Below are 14,485 nucleotides of genomic sequence, written 5' to 3' on the forward strand. Positions count from 1 at the left end.
GCTACTCAGGAGGCTGAGGCAGGAGAACTGCTTGAATCTCAGAAGCAGAGGTTACAGTGAGCCAAGATCACACCACTGCACTCCAGTCTGGGCCACGGAGTGAGACTCCGTTTCAAAAAAAAAAGGTAAGAAAATAGCTTTATTGAGATAATGGTTTGTATACGATAAAATTCCCTTTCAATTCATCTGCCAGCAGCAGAGATGAAAAAAAAAAAAATCACAGCGCTGTACAACTAATAGCATTATGTAATTTTAGAACATTTTCATCACTCCAAAAGAAACCCATACCCATTAGTATTCCTTCTCCATTTCCCCCAGCCCTGGAAAAGCTTCTTCAGTGGCTTAAAATATGTTACCAAACTACCTGCTAGAAGGGCTGTCCAGGGGCCTGGCACAGTGGCTCACACCTGTAATCCCAGCACTTTGGGAGGCCAAGACAGACAGATCACAAGGTCAGGAGATCGAGACCATCCTGGTTAACACGGTGAAACCCCGTCTCTACTAAAAATACAAAAAAAAGTTAGCTGGGCGGGTTTCTGTAGTCCCAGCTACTCAAGAGGCTGAGGCAGGAGAATGGCATGAACCTGGGAGGTGGAGCTTGCAGTGAGCCAAGATCGCACCACTGCACTCCAGCCTGGGGGACAGAGCAAGACTCCGTCTCAAAAAAAAAAAAAAAAAAAAAAAAAAAGGCTGTCCAATTTATGTTCCTATCAGCCATAATTTTTCCATATTTTTCCCAGAATTAAATATGATCATTAAAAATACTTAAGGCCAGGTGTGGCGGCTCATACCTGTAATCCCAGCACTTTGGGAGGCCAAGGTGGGTGAACTGCTGGAGCCCAGTTCAAGACCAGCCTGGGCAACATGGTGAAACCCTGTCTCTATGAAAAATACAAAACAATTAGCCAGGTGTGGTGACACACACCTGTAGTCCCCACTACCTGAGAGGCTGAGGTGGGAGGATGGCTTGAGCCCAGGAGGTTGAGGTTGCAGTGAGCCATGATCACATCACTGCTCTCTAGCCTGGGCAACAGTAAGATCCTGTCCCCCACCAAAAAAAAAACTTAAGATAGAAATTAGTAAATAATTGCCATTTACATATATTTGAATTATTTTATTATTTGTGAGAGTGAAATTTTATATATCCATTGATTTGTTTTTCCCCCTTTTGTGAACTGTCCCTCCACTTTGTCAGGGACTAAAATCCAATTAAATGAATAGGCCGGGCACGGTGGCTCACGCCTGTAATCCCAGCACTTTGGGAGGCCAAGGCAGGCTGATCACGAGGTCAGGAGATCGAGACCATCCTGGCTAACACAGTGAAACCCTGTCTCTACTAAAAATGCAAATAAATAAATAAATAATCAAAAAATTAGCTGGGCATGGTGGTGGGCACCTGTAATCCCAGCTGCTGGGGAGGCTGAGGCAGGAGAATGGCGTGAACCTGGGAGGCGGAGCTTGCAGTGAGCCGAGATTGCACCACTGCACTCCAGCCTGGGCAACAGAGCGAGACTCTGTTTCAAAAATAATAGTAATAATAAAAATAATAATAAAATATCCCTGGAATAGCAACTGGTGTCCAGAAACATCGTGAGAAATTCCAGAACCAAACATAAACTTTTGTGGTTAAGTACACCATGGAGCCTCACTATTAGTACCAGTAAATTAAAGTTTGCTATAATAATAAATAATGACCACATGTCTATTTTCAAAGACACGACTTCTAGGTTCCTTTGTTATTACAGATTAAGCTTGTCTCAAGGGCACTTCAAAACAAAGCATCCCATTCTACAGGGACAGAAAGCCTGTTACTGTACAGCACTTGTGACTGCCTGGTTAATGAGCCCAAGTCACCAGTAAATTCAAAGGAAAAATTAACCCAACCTGTATCATGCAGTGACAGTTGTTGCTTGCAAAAAAAAAAACAGAAATGAAACCAGCTAGCTGCTAATAGTGGAGAGAAAGCACTCAACCTTACAATTAGGGCAGATAAAAACTAAAGGCAAAGAGAGGCGAAGTAAACCAAGGCATCCTTGGGAGTCTTCTTGGCTCACGAAGACAAGAACCCTGCAAAGACTATCATCAGGAACATTTGCTCAACAGATTTCATTAGAAATCTGATGTGTAGATTTTTTTTTTTTAACAGAACAAATATCTCTACTTAAATGGGCCCCCCATCTTCCATTTCTTGTTTCTATTATTTTTTACTCAAATCCTAACCTTCTAACTCAGAATTGCTGTATATCCTTAATCACTTCTTTGGGTCATTTTTAAAAATTTTTTTTTTGGGGGGAAGGAGACAATTTTTACATTTCATTTGTGAAATAACAAATTCTATAATAACCTCCTAGAAATAGAGTATGGTTAACTGAGACTAGTGACTGCAAAAAGCAGATCCCAACAGATATCTCTACTTGGGACTCAGCTTGTGGATTGCTCTAAAACAATATCCCTAATTCAAAGACTATGTAGATTCACAGATTATTAAAAACCACAAAGCAGTCAAGGTGCAGTGGGTCATGCCTATAATCCTAGCACTTTAGGAGGCCAAGCCAGGAGGGCTGTTAGAGCTGAGCACATTGAGACCAGCCTGGGCAACATATTGAGATTGTGTCTCTACAAAGTTTTTTAAATAGGCTGGGCCCAGTGGCATGTGCCTCTAGTCCCAGCTACTTGGAAGACTGAGGCAGGAGGACTGCTGGAGCCCAGGAGGTAGAGGCTACAGTGAGCTATGATTGTGCCACTGCACTCCAGCCTGGGCAACAGAGCGAGACCCTGTCCCCCCCACAACCCCCCCTTCCCCAGCAAAAACAAACAAACAAAAAAAAACAACAACAACTGGGAAAGAGCTCAGCAGTTATGTAGGCCTCCTTGAACTATGTCTTCATGTTAGGTGGGAGAGGGAGCTTGGAGTTCACACATTTCCAGGGTTCATTTACCCTCCTCTGATCTCAGAGTACGAGTCAAACCAAAAAGTTACCCAAACCTGTTCTTTTCTGATCCTGTCAGGATACATGCTTGCTGACTCTCATATTCTTCCCCCAAATCACTCATTCACAGATGAGGTTGAGGCTAATGAAAACACAAGCAATTGGAAGGAACGGCCTGACATTTCTATTATTATCCTAGAGATAATAACAGATCAGTGACCAGAAGTACTCTAGGCTGGAAGATCTCTGATATGGCCACCATAAATTCTCTGGTACCTGAAAAAAAAAAAGTGTGAAAACCTTGGAATACTATAGTGACAAAGTATCTACATCTATCTCCATCTTTTTTTTTTTTAAGATGTAAGAAGGCATATTCACAGGTACAGCAAAATATGACTGAGTATACAAAACACTGAAAATTAAGAGCTACCTACCTGAATTCTGATTTTTTTTTGTACTCCTATCCAATATTCTAATACCTCAAAATGCACAAAAATCTGTTAATGATATACCATTTTTATCCCATTATTCAATACAAATAATAAAAGAGAAACTAAATATTTCAGATTTGATTTTTCTGACTTGAGCTAATGATCCTCTTCCCTTTCTTAAACATTTAAAATGTTTGTTAACTGAACACTCTTCGACATTCCTAAGTGAAATGTCAGCCCTCATACTCAATATGACACTACTAGAATGTGAAGCCCAAATTTCATTTTAAATCTCTAATTACCTACCAAGGAAGCTCATTTCCCCAAACAATTTTGTGAACTCCAATGCCAGACTATTCAAGTTTCTGGGGACTTAACAGTATCTGTACCTTTCATAGGTAGGAGTCCTCTCCAGAAATGGCATACCCAGCTGTTCTTTTAGTCTCAAGAGTCACATCCTCGGCCAGAAACAGTGGCTCATAGCTGTAATCCCAGCACTTTGGGAGACCGAGGTGGGTGGATCACCTGAGGTCAGGAGTTCAAGACCAGCCTGGCCAACATGGTGAAACTCTGTCTCTACAAAAATACAAAAATTAGCTAGGCATGATGGCGGGTGCCTATAATCCCAGCTACTCGGCAGGCTACGGTGGGAGAATCGCTTGAATCTAGGAGGCGGAAATTGCAGTGAGCCAAGATCACGCCATTGCATTCCAGCCTGGGCAACAGAGGAGACTCCATCTCAAAAAAAAAAAAAAAGGCTGGGCGCGGTGGTCAGGAGATCAAGACTATTCTGGCTAACACAGTGAAACCCAGTCTCTACTAAAAAATACAAAAAATTAGCCGGGTATGGTGGTGGGCCCCTGTAGTCTCAGCTACTTAGGAGGCTGAGGCAGTAGAATGGTGTGAACCTGGGAACTGGAGCTTGCAGTGAGCCAAGATCACGCCACTGCACTCCAGCCTGGGCGACAGAGCAAGACTCCGTCTTAAAAAAAAAAAAAAAAAAAAAAAAAAAAGTCACATCCTCACTTTGTTGTCTCTCTCCCACACCTTCTTGAAATGTGATGGGACTGTAACAAGAGTAACTGTGTTCTGGATACACAGCAGACAAGCTACTAGGAAATGCCAAAGATAAAAAACCAATCACAGCAATGCTTTAAGAGACCCAGAGTACAAAAGGAGTATGAAGTGAGCCTCTAAACATAGCATATTCATAAGCTTAAGTAAACACTGGTAGAGGCCCGCAAATTAAAGCTAGCTGTAACATCTAGATATATCCCAGTCACAGCAGCTCCTTATGTGCAGACCTCAACCTCACATTCTGCTTCAGAAACCTCTCTTGGACAAGGGGCAGATGAAAGGTCCCCTCCTTGCGGATCACGAGGTCAGGAGATCGAGACCATCCTGGCTAACACGGTGAAACCCGGTCTCTACTAAAAAAATACAAAAAACTAGCCAGGTGAGGTGGCAGGCGCCTGTAGTCCCAGCTACTAGGGAGGCTGAGGCAGGAGAATGGCATAAACCCGGGAGGCGGAGCTTGCAGTGAGCTGAGATCCGGCCACTGCACTCCAGCCTGGGCGACAGAGCAAGACTCCATCTCAAAAAAAAAAAAAACAAACACAAAATTAGCCGGGTGTGGTGGCACGTGCCTGTAATCCCAGTTACTCGGGAGGCTGAGTCAGGAGAATGGCGTGAACCTGGGAGGCGGAGCTTGCAGTGAGCACAGATGGCGCCACTACACTTCAGCCTGGGCAACAGAGGGAGACTCTGTCTCAAAAAAAAAAAAAAAAAAAAAAAAAAAAAGGGCCCCTCCTCAAAAAGAACAGCATACATGCTACCAATTCATTTGCATTAATAAATCTTTGGTTTAAAAATCCATTTAAGGGCCGGGCGCGGTGGCTCAAGCCTGTAATCCCAGCACTTTGGGAGGCCGAGACGGGCGGATCACGAGGTCAGGAGATCGAGACCATCCTGGCTAACACTGTGAAACCCCATCTCTACTAAGAAATACAAAAAACTAGCCGGGTGAGGTGGCGGGTGCCTGTAGTCCCAGCTACTCCGGAGGCTGAGGCAGGAGAATGGCGTAAACCCGGGAGGCGGAGCTTGCAGTGAGCTGAGATCCGGCCACTGCACTCCAGCCTGGGCGACAGAGCCAGACTCCGCCTCAAAAAAAAAAAAAAAAAAAAAAAAAAATCCATTTAAGGCCCGGTACAGTGCAGTGGCTCACACCTGTAATCCCAGCACATTGGGAGGCTGAGGCAGGCGGATTGCTTTGAACTCAGGAGTTTGAGATGAGCCTGGGCAACCTGGCAAAACTCTGTCTCTACAAAAAAAATACAAAAATTAGCCAGGCATTGGTGGTGCATGCCTGTAATCCCAGCTGCTCAGGAGGCTGAGGCAGGAGAATCCCTTGAACTCGGGAGGGGGAGGTTGCAGTGAGCTGAGATCATGCCATTGCACTCCAGCCTGGGCAACAAGAGCGAAACTTTCTCAAAACAAAAATAAGTAAACCCTGATAAAGTGTCTTTTTTCATCAGGCAGTCATACTTTGATACAAATTGGTTTGATGAGGCCCAGCCTTCTTGCTAGAGAGACCGAAACCACTGTGGGAAATGTTTTGACTGGATGAAACACTCTTCAGTGAGGTGCTATAGTGAAGATTTCTACAGAGGGCAATGGGAATCAGTCCCTAGGGGTCAAGGAAGAAGCACTTGGCTGGGCACGGTGGTGTATGCCTATAATCCCAGCACTTTGGGAGGCCAAGGCGGGAGGATCACCAGAGCCTAGGAGTTCGAGACCAGCCTGCACAATATAGTGAGACCCTGTCTCTACAAAAAATTTTAAAAATTAGCCAAGCATGGTGATGTGCACCTCTGCCCAGCTACTGTGGAGGCTGAGGTGGGAGGACTGCTTGAGCCCAGATGTGGAAGTTGCAATGAGCCGAGATCATACCATTGCACCCCAGCCTGGGTGATAGAGCAAGACCTTGTCTCAAAAAAAAAAAAAAAAAAAGCGGGGTGAAGTGGCTCACGCCTGCAATCCCAACACTCTGGGAGGCCGAGGCAGGCAGATCACCTGACGTCGGGAGTTCAAGACCAGCCTGACCAACATGGAGAAACCCCATCTCTACTAAAAAATGCAAAATTAGCCGGTTTTGGTGGCTCATGCCTATAATCCCAGCTACTTGGGGGGCTGAGGCAGGAGAAATGCTTGAATCCTGGAGGCGGAGGTTGCAGTGAGCCGAGATCGCGCCATTGCACTCCAGCCTGGGCAATAAGAGCGAAACTCTGTCTAAAAAAAAAAAAAGGGAAAAAGCACTACCAAGAATAAATGAAGTAGTAGGAAAAGTTTACCATCGAGTATGCTAATGGCTCTGGAAGCCACAAATGCCAGAGACTACTGTGACACATTTAACTGGGTCTCTTTCAAACTGGGAGAGGATTAGCTTAATAGCTGAACACTGTCTTCAGGTCAATGAACTTGGAATTATTTGTTCTGCTTCAGCTCACTGAAAATCTTTCAGATAAAGGATAATGTTTTGATTTTAAAACCAATTTTAAGGGGAAGCTATTTTTAGCAAAAACACATTTAAAAAACACACATATTTTGTTTCAGGCTTATCCAGAACAGTCTTAATCCATTCAGCTGCAGAAGGCCCCCTAGAAGTCAGTTCCCTTGGAACCTCTTCCATTACGAATAAATCCAAAACTATGGTTGCTAGCTCCTATGAAGTCCTAGGTCCGCTTTAGGTGATGACAACTGAGAGAAGTAGCAGTTCCATTTTCACAGAGCATGACACACACAGATAAAGCATATTTATAGTGCCACTTTTCCAGCTCAGGAACACACACACACTATTGGACATCCTCAATTTCTTTGCCTATAAACAATGGCTAAGGATGCCTCTCTAATTCCTTGGAACAGGGAGGAGTTACAATCACAGGTGGCTTTGAAACGGGTGAAATCTCCGTCATTTCCTAACTGTTCTTTAAAAGCTTGTACTTTTCTTTCAATTTTCAGCTTTGGGGGCTCACAATGACGCTCAGACTTCATAAACTTCCTTCCTAGATATACAACATGCTAATTCATGCGAATCGCTCAAGCTTGTTTTAAAATCACACCTATGGATACCTTTGCAAGACTTCACGCCTGTACTCCAACAACAACTACTAAAACCTCTGGAAACAATCTAGAACTTGCACTTGAGCAGACAAGAGAAAGGAAGTGATGGCTTTAAAGGGACGCAGCTTTCCCGGGCTCAAAAGAGGCGCCCTAGCTCACTCTTGAGCGGCTCAAGATGTTACCAGAAGCTCCCGCCAGATGTGCACGGCGGAGGTGCGGGCACCGGTAAGGCAGAGAAGACGGGTGGACAGCCCTGGGAAGAACTGGGGTGCCCAAGCCTGCAGGCGGGATGGAGTGGAAAGAGGTGAGGCAAAATTAGGCAGGTACAGGAAGGAGCCAGTGCAGCGAAGAAAACAGGGCAGGCGAGTACAGCCCTAGAGGAACCGAGGAATTCGGGACTCGGAGGGTTTCCGAGGGTCCAGTTCTCTCACCAGAAAGCCGCGTTCAGCCCCAGGCACCACAGGGCGCTCCTGGCTGGCCGCTCCCACACCAGGGCTGCCTGCACCCGACTCAGCAGAGGCTCGTAAGGCCCCAGCACCTCGACCAGGGCCCGCTGCGCCGCCTCAACCTGCTGGTCCCGCTCCCAGGAGCCTGACACATCTCGGCGGCCCCTGAAAGTCGACCCCGAAGCCGGGCCTGGGGTCGCCGCCACCCCTTCGGCCTCCGCCATCTCCCCCCGGCAGCCACAACATCCGGGGCCGTGGCCCGACAGTCACAATAACAGCAACTGCGCAGATGCGCGATTCGGCGTGGGAGGCCGCTTCGCACCACAGCGCGCTTGCGCGCAGGCCCAAGCGGGCGTCTACCCAGAGGGGAGGGAGGACGCCGAGTCAAAGTACCCCGCCAGCGTTGAGGCGCGGAACCTGATCCGTCGGCTCAGAGCCCGATCAGAAGCCGCGCACGCGCAATCTGCATGAATGAAGGCCAGTGCTTAAAGACATGCCATTCATTGCCAGAACTCGGTTCTCATTGGAGCGGATGAAGGTCGTGGGTGGAGCTTGTTGTTTCGCGCCTGCGTCTTGCGGCGAGCGGGCTGGCGTGCGGCGGCGTTGCGGGCGGGAGCGGCTGCAACGCCGGTGCCTGAGGAGCGATGCCGAGGGAAATCATCACCCTTCAGTTGGGCCAGTGCGGCAATCAGAGTGAGCGAAACTCCGGCCCCTCAGCTAGCCAGGTTCCTTGGGGTCAATGTGATCTCGCTGTAGGATCCTGGACTCCATCTGTCCTTGCCAGAATCGTAGTTCTCTGAAAGGCGAGACATCCCTGACCCAGTGTCCACTTGCCCAGCCCCGAGGGGCCCTCCCCTGCCCTGTCCCTGGCGTACAGTCCTTTCCTCAGACACGGGAGAGTCCTACGGCTTGACTTCTTATTCCTGGACGCAGGCGCCCAGTTCCCCCGCTCCTGACTGGAACCTGCCCGGAACTAGATATCTTCTTTCTCCCCTGCCTGCCCCTTCCCCCCCTAGTTGGGTTCGAGTTCTGGAAACAGCTGTGCGCTGAGCATGGTATCAGCCCCGAGGGCATCGTGGAGGAGTTCGCCACCGAAGGCACTGACCGCAAGGACGTCTTTTTCTACCAGGTGCCCCCAGCGACTTGGCCAAGGGCGGCAATGGCCCGAGGGGCCAGAAGGGAAGGGAGTGGCCTGGTACTGGGAGCCCTGCTGGGCAGTGGGGCCAGGCGGCTGGCTTGAGGAGGGAGGGCTGGAGGGAGCCAGAGTTGGGAGGACTTAGGACTTGGGCCACCCTAGCTGATTGGGCCCCCTCCTGGACTCCCCTTGACAGGCAGACGATGAGCACTACATCCCCCGGGCCGTGCTGCTGGACCTGGAGCCCCGGGTGATCCACTCCATCCTCAACTCCCCCTATGCCAAGCTCTACAACCCAGAGAACATCTACCTGTCGGAGCATGGAGGAGGAGCTGGCAACAACTGGGCCAGTGGATTCTCCCAGGTCGTTTCCTATTCCCTGACAGGGCCCACAACTCCCTGGGTAGGGACAGGCCCTATGACGTCCCAGGGAGAGAGGAAACCAGATCAGGGATGTATGAATGCTGGAGGGAGAGACGTGGCTGCAGGGAGTGGACCATGTAATATTGTCAAGCGCCTATGCTAGCTAATGCAGTGTGCCAGGCCATTCTAAGTGCTTTACATATATTAATTTTTCTAAATCTCCCAACAACTCTAGAAGTAAGTACTACAGGTCCACAGTCCCTTATGTGCCTTTCCAGGATCCAGAAAGCCATGAAACCAAAGGACATTTCATAACTAGTTCAGCAGCAAAAACAAATCTCAATGAAGACAGGCGGTTTCTTTTTTATTTATTTATTATTATCATTTTTTGAGACAGAGTCTCACTCTGTTGCCCAGGCTGGAGTGCAGTAGCATGATCTTGGCTCACTGCAACCTCTGCCACCAGGGTTCAAGCGATTCTCCTGCCTCAGCCTCTCAAGTAACTGGGATTACAGGCGCTTGCCATCATACCTGGCTAATTTTTGTATTTTTAGTAGAGACGGGGTTTCACCGTGTTAGCCAGGATGGTCTTGATCTCCTGACCTCGTGATCCGCCTGCCTCGGCCTCCCAAAGTGCTGGGATTACAGGCCTCAGCCACCGCACCGGCCCCATACTTTCTATCCAACTTATTGTCATTACTGATGCCTTTTATTACAGAAATACTAATATGTGTGATTAACGTGCTTCTGACTCCCACTGGAATTTTATTTAATATATATTATATATACTGTAATAACTTTCTAAAATCTGAAATATTTTGAATTCCAAAATATAACTGGCCCCAACACTGTTAGATAAGGGTATATGGACCTGTATTATTACCTTCATTGTACAGATGAGGAAACTGAGGCATAGAGCAATTAAATAAGCTGCCCAGAGCTACATAGAAGTAGAGTTAATGGGCCGGGCACAGTGGTTCATGCCTGTAATCCTAGCACTTTGGGAAGCCAAGGCGGGCAGATCACCTGAGGTTAGGAGTTCAAGACCAGCCTAGCCAACATAGTGAAACTCTGATTCTACTAAAAATACAGAAAATAGCACGTGTCTGTAATCCCAGCTCCTGGGGAGACTGAGGCAGGAGAATCACTTGAACCCGGGAGGTGGAGGTTGCTGTGAGCCAAGATCAGGTCACTGCACTCCAGTCTGGGAGACAGAGAGAGACTCCATCTCAAAAAAAAAAAAAAAAAAAAAATAGAGCTAATGTATGAACCCAGGTAGTCTGGTTGTAGAGTGCTTTCTTGTAACCACTGCACCGTACCGCCTCTCAATGTAGATAAAAAGCAGGCAGCTGTACTCCATAAAAGGACTCCTGGGTGCTATAAGGAGAATTGAGGGTGGCTTTTCTGAGGTCGGAGTCCTCCCGTGGTTCTGTCCCACTCTGACCCTCCCCTATGTCTGTACAGGGAGAAAAGATCCACGAGGACATTTTTGACATCATAGACCGGGAGGCAGATGGTAGTGATAGTCTAGAGGTAAGTGTCCCAGGAATGCTGGTAGGAGCCGACATAGGCAAGGCTTAGCAGCACCCTCTAGAAGCGACCTGTTAGGAACGAGACCCACTCATGTACCCTTTGCACTGGACAGAAGCTATCAGGCCTTGCTGGAAACAAGGCAGTCGCCTAAGCTATATAAGTGAAGGGACTGGAGGGGAAGCAAGGGCTTGGGAAAATGGGAGTCCTGAAAAATTATGAGATGGGTCTAGTTTGACATCTTGCCACTAGATACCTGGATACTGACTGCCGCTTCCCCATGCAGGGCTTTGTGCTGTGTCACTCCATTGCTGGGGGGACAGGCTCTGGACTGGGCTCCTACCTCTTAGAACGGCTGAATGACAGGTAAGTTTGTGTCTGGGGATTAGGAAAGGTTTCTAACTTGGCTTCCTAAATGACTAGTGGACCCAGCAGATATAACTTCATATTTGCTGGAACAGGAAAGAGTTCTATTCCCTCCTATAGAGAGGAAAATGAAGTTACAATGACTGAGAACCCCATCACACTCCCAGTAGCGGGAACTGGAACCTGGAACCTGAGCCCTGGATGAAAGTCGAGGGAGTGTGGTCAGGTGTGGATTTGGAAGCCCAGAGTCTAAGATATCTCTGCCTTTCCCCCTGTAGGGTTACAGACTTCCAGAAGTCGAGGCTCCCTTCTCTACTGATCTGACCCCACCCCAGTTTCGCCATCAAGATTTAGCTGCTTCTGGACAGTTGTTAGGGAGCACCATGTTCACAACGCCTTCAGTCTGTTGCCCTGATCCTTTCCCCAACCGCCACCAGGTATCCTAAGAAGCTGGTGCAGACATACTCAGTGTTTCCCAACCAGGACGAGATGAGCGATGTGGTGGTTCAGCCTTACAATTCACTCCTCACACTCAAGAGGTTGACGCAGAACGCAGATTGTGTGGTGAGTCCTGGATTCTACCTCTCCCAACTCCCAACACCCCATACCCACTCAAGTCTATTAAATCATTTTCATGTATTTAAAAAAATCCATTTTAGCCAGGTGCAGTGGCTCATGGCTATAATCCCAGCACTTTGGGAGGCCAAGGTAGTTGGATCACTTGAGTCTAGGAGTTCAAGACCAGCCTGGGCAACATGGTGAAACTCCATCTCTACTAAAAATACAAAAATTAGTCGGGAGTGGTGGTACATGCAGAAGGATCACTTGAACCTCAGAGGCAGAGGCTGCACTGAACAGAGATCGTGCCACTGACTGCACTCCAGCCTGGGTGACAAAGTGAAATGCTGTCTCAAAAAGAAAAAAGAAAAAAAAAGAACGTTTAAATAAGATGAAAAGAAAAATTTAAAAATCCATTTTGAGCCCTCTTTTGCCCTAGGTCAGTGCAAATCCCTTTTCAGTGGATCTTTCTGGCCATAAAACTCAAGGGAAATTAAGCTTCAGAGCCTAGGGTCAGGCAGAGCTTCTGTTTTTCCTATCCCCATTGATCTGTGACCCTCTTCTGTCCCCACAGGTGGTGCTAGACAACACAGCCCTGAACCGGATTGCCACAGACCGCCTGCACATCCAGAACCCGTCCTTCTCCCAGATCAACCAGCTGGTGGGCTCCCATTCCCAGACTCCTTTGGACTAGAAGCCCTCCTTGTTTTACGGTCATCTGGGGAAGGGAGGTCCCATTGTGGCTGAGGCCCACGACATGGCACCCCTGTCCCCAGGTGTCCACCATCATGTCGGCCAGCACCACCACCCTGCGCTACCCCGGCTACATGAACAATGACCTCATCGGCCTCATCGCCTCGCTCATTCCCACCCCACGGCTCCACTTCCTCATGACTGGCTACACCCCGCTCACTACGGACCAGTCAGTAAGAGCAGCCTTCAGTGTCCCAGGCCAGGCCGGCCCTGGGCCCAGCAGGCCCTGCCCTAGCCTTTCTGTCTTCCCCACTGCCCCAGGAGCTTGCCCTTTGCGGGCCCCGAGGCACTGTGCTCAGGGACTAGCACAGAGCAGGCGACTTTCTTGCTGACTTGCTCTCTACCCTCCCTCTGCCTTTGGTTTCTGCCAAGGAGAAGCCAAAGGGGGACTCTGCCCTGAGCGCTGGCCGGGTTCCTGTCTCACTGTCCCATCAGGTGGCCAGCGTGAGGAAGACCACGGTCCTGGATGTGATGAGGCGGCTGCTGCAGCCCAAGAACGTGATGGTGTCCACAGGCCGAGACCGCCAGACCAACCACTGCTACATCGCCATCCTCAACATCATCCAGGGAGAGGTGGACCCCACCCAGGTAGGGGAGGCCCCTTCATCCCGCACCCTGGACCCGCAGGGGTAGAGGAGAGGCCACCTCCACTGCTCGTGTGCCCACCCCAGGTCCACAAGAGCCTGCAGAGGATTCGGGAACGGAAGTTGGCCAACTTCATCCCGTGGGGCCCCGCCAGCATCCAAGTGGCCCTGTCGAGGAAGTCTCCCTACCTGCCCTCGGCCCACCGGGTCAGTGGGCTCATGATGGCCAACCACACCAGCATCTCCTCGGTGAGTCTCACAGTTTGCATCTTTTTCCCCCTGAATCAGTTTCCTGACTATACCTCACGTCTCTGCATCTGCTGGCCCTGCTTCTAGCTTTTTTGCTGTAGGCATGGCCCAGCCTTGGTTCCCTGTCTTTCTGGGCCATAGTATTCTTTTAAGTTCTTTGTAACCCCTGTTTTCTGCACACCCCAAGCTCTTCGAGAGAACCTGTCGCCAGTATGACAAGCTGCGGAAGCGGGAGGCCTTCCTGGAGCAGTTCCGCAAGGAGGACATGTTCAAGGACAACTTTGATGAGATGGACACATCCAGGGAGATTGTGCAGCAGCTCATCGATGAGTACCATGCGGCCACACGGCCAGACTACATCTCCTGGGGCACCCAGGAGCAGTGAGTCCCCCAGGACAGGGACCCTTATCTGCCTTACTGGTTGGCCCAGGCCCTGCCTGACTGACTACTCCTTCAGAGCACAGATCAGGGACCTCACGTATCTCTTTCTCATAAACATGCACTCTCTGTTGGCCTGTGAACACATTTACTTCTCCTCTTATAAGACTATTTATCTTTAATAAAGCACTGGATATAAATCAAGTCACTGGTCCCTTTAAAGCCTTTGGGTTCTGGAGATGCGGGGGGTGGGGGGATGCCTGTTCTTTCTCCATCACTCTGACAGGGTCCTCGCCCACTTCCAGCATCTTCAATTCTGAACCAACAGCTTCCCCTAGGTTTTTCTTCTGCCTAGTTTTGGAGAACACTGGTGGGGTTTGACCCACCTGAAATTCCTTTCCAGGGTAAAAAGGCCCACAGATATTACTTTGTTCTCTGTCTGACCCTTTCTGGGTCCCTGTTCCCTCCCACCCTCACCGTATCAGGTGAATATTCCACCAGCTTCATGTTTCCACCTCAGAGTGTCTTTTTAACCACAACCTCAGGCTCAAGGCCACCACCCCTGCCACTAGGCCATGAACAAGCAATGGAATCCAACCTAATACCTCTAAGTTTCTAGCAAGCAGTCCAGGAGAGCTGCTCG

The 14,485-nt window shown here is 48.8% G+C and overlaps 2 protein-coding genes across 3 annotated transcripts in view; one reads left to right on the plus strand and one right to left on the minus strand.

Moving 5' to 3' along the window:
• RETREG3 (reticulophagy regulator family member 3) overlaps positions 1–8,205 on the minus strand; it is a 30,366-nt gene extending 22,161 nt beyond the window's left edge. Inside the window, exon 1 of one of the 2 annotated variants that reach the window (XM_011725085.2) lies at positions 7,912–8,205. In XM_011725085.2, coding sequence (XP_011723387.1) covers positions 7,912–8,150 — 239 coding nt within the window. In that variant the 5' untranslated portion in view covers positions 8,151–8,205. The remainder of the gene's footprint in view (positions 1–7,911) is intronic. The other variant, XM_011725084.3, reaches the window with a different exon arrangement.
• A 75-nt stretch (positions 8,206–8,280) lies between these two features.
• On the plus strand, positions 8,281–14,046 carry LOC105472112 (tubulin gamma 1). Its single transcript, XM_011725086.2, has 11 exons — positions 8,281–8,619; positions 8,943–9,055; positions 9,258–9,425; positions 10,889–10,957; positions 11,241–11,320; positions 11,758–11,884; positions 12,453–12,539; positions 12,655–12,804; positions 13,067–13,219; positions 13,303–13,464; positions 13,652–14,046. Exons 1-11 carry the CDS (start codon positions 8,571–8,573, stop codon positions 13,847–13,849), a joined length of 1,356 nt encoding a protein of 451 aa, XP_011723388.1. The 5' UTR covers positions 8,281–8,570; the 3' UTR covers positions 13,850–14,046.
• Positions 14,047–14,485: the final 439 nt, after the last annotated feature.

This window comes from Macaca nemestrina, chromosome 17 (genome assembly GCF_043159975.1).
Source record: "Macaca nemestrina isolate mMacNem1 chromosome 17, mMacNem.hap1, whole genome shotgun sequence".
Lineage (NCBI taxonomy): Eukaryota > Metazoa > Chordata > Mammalia > Primates > Cercopithecidae > Macaca > Macaca nemestrina.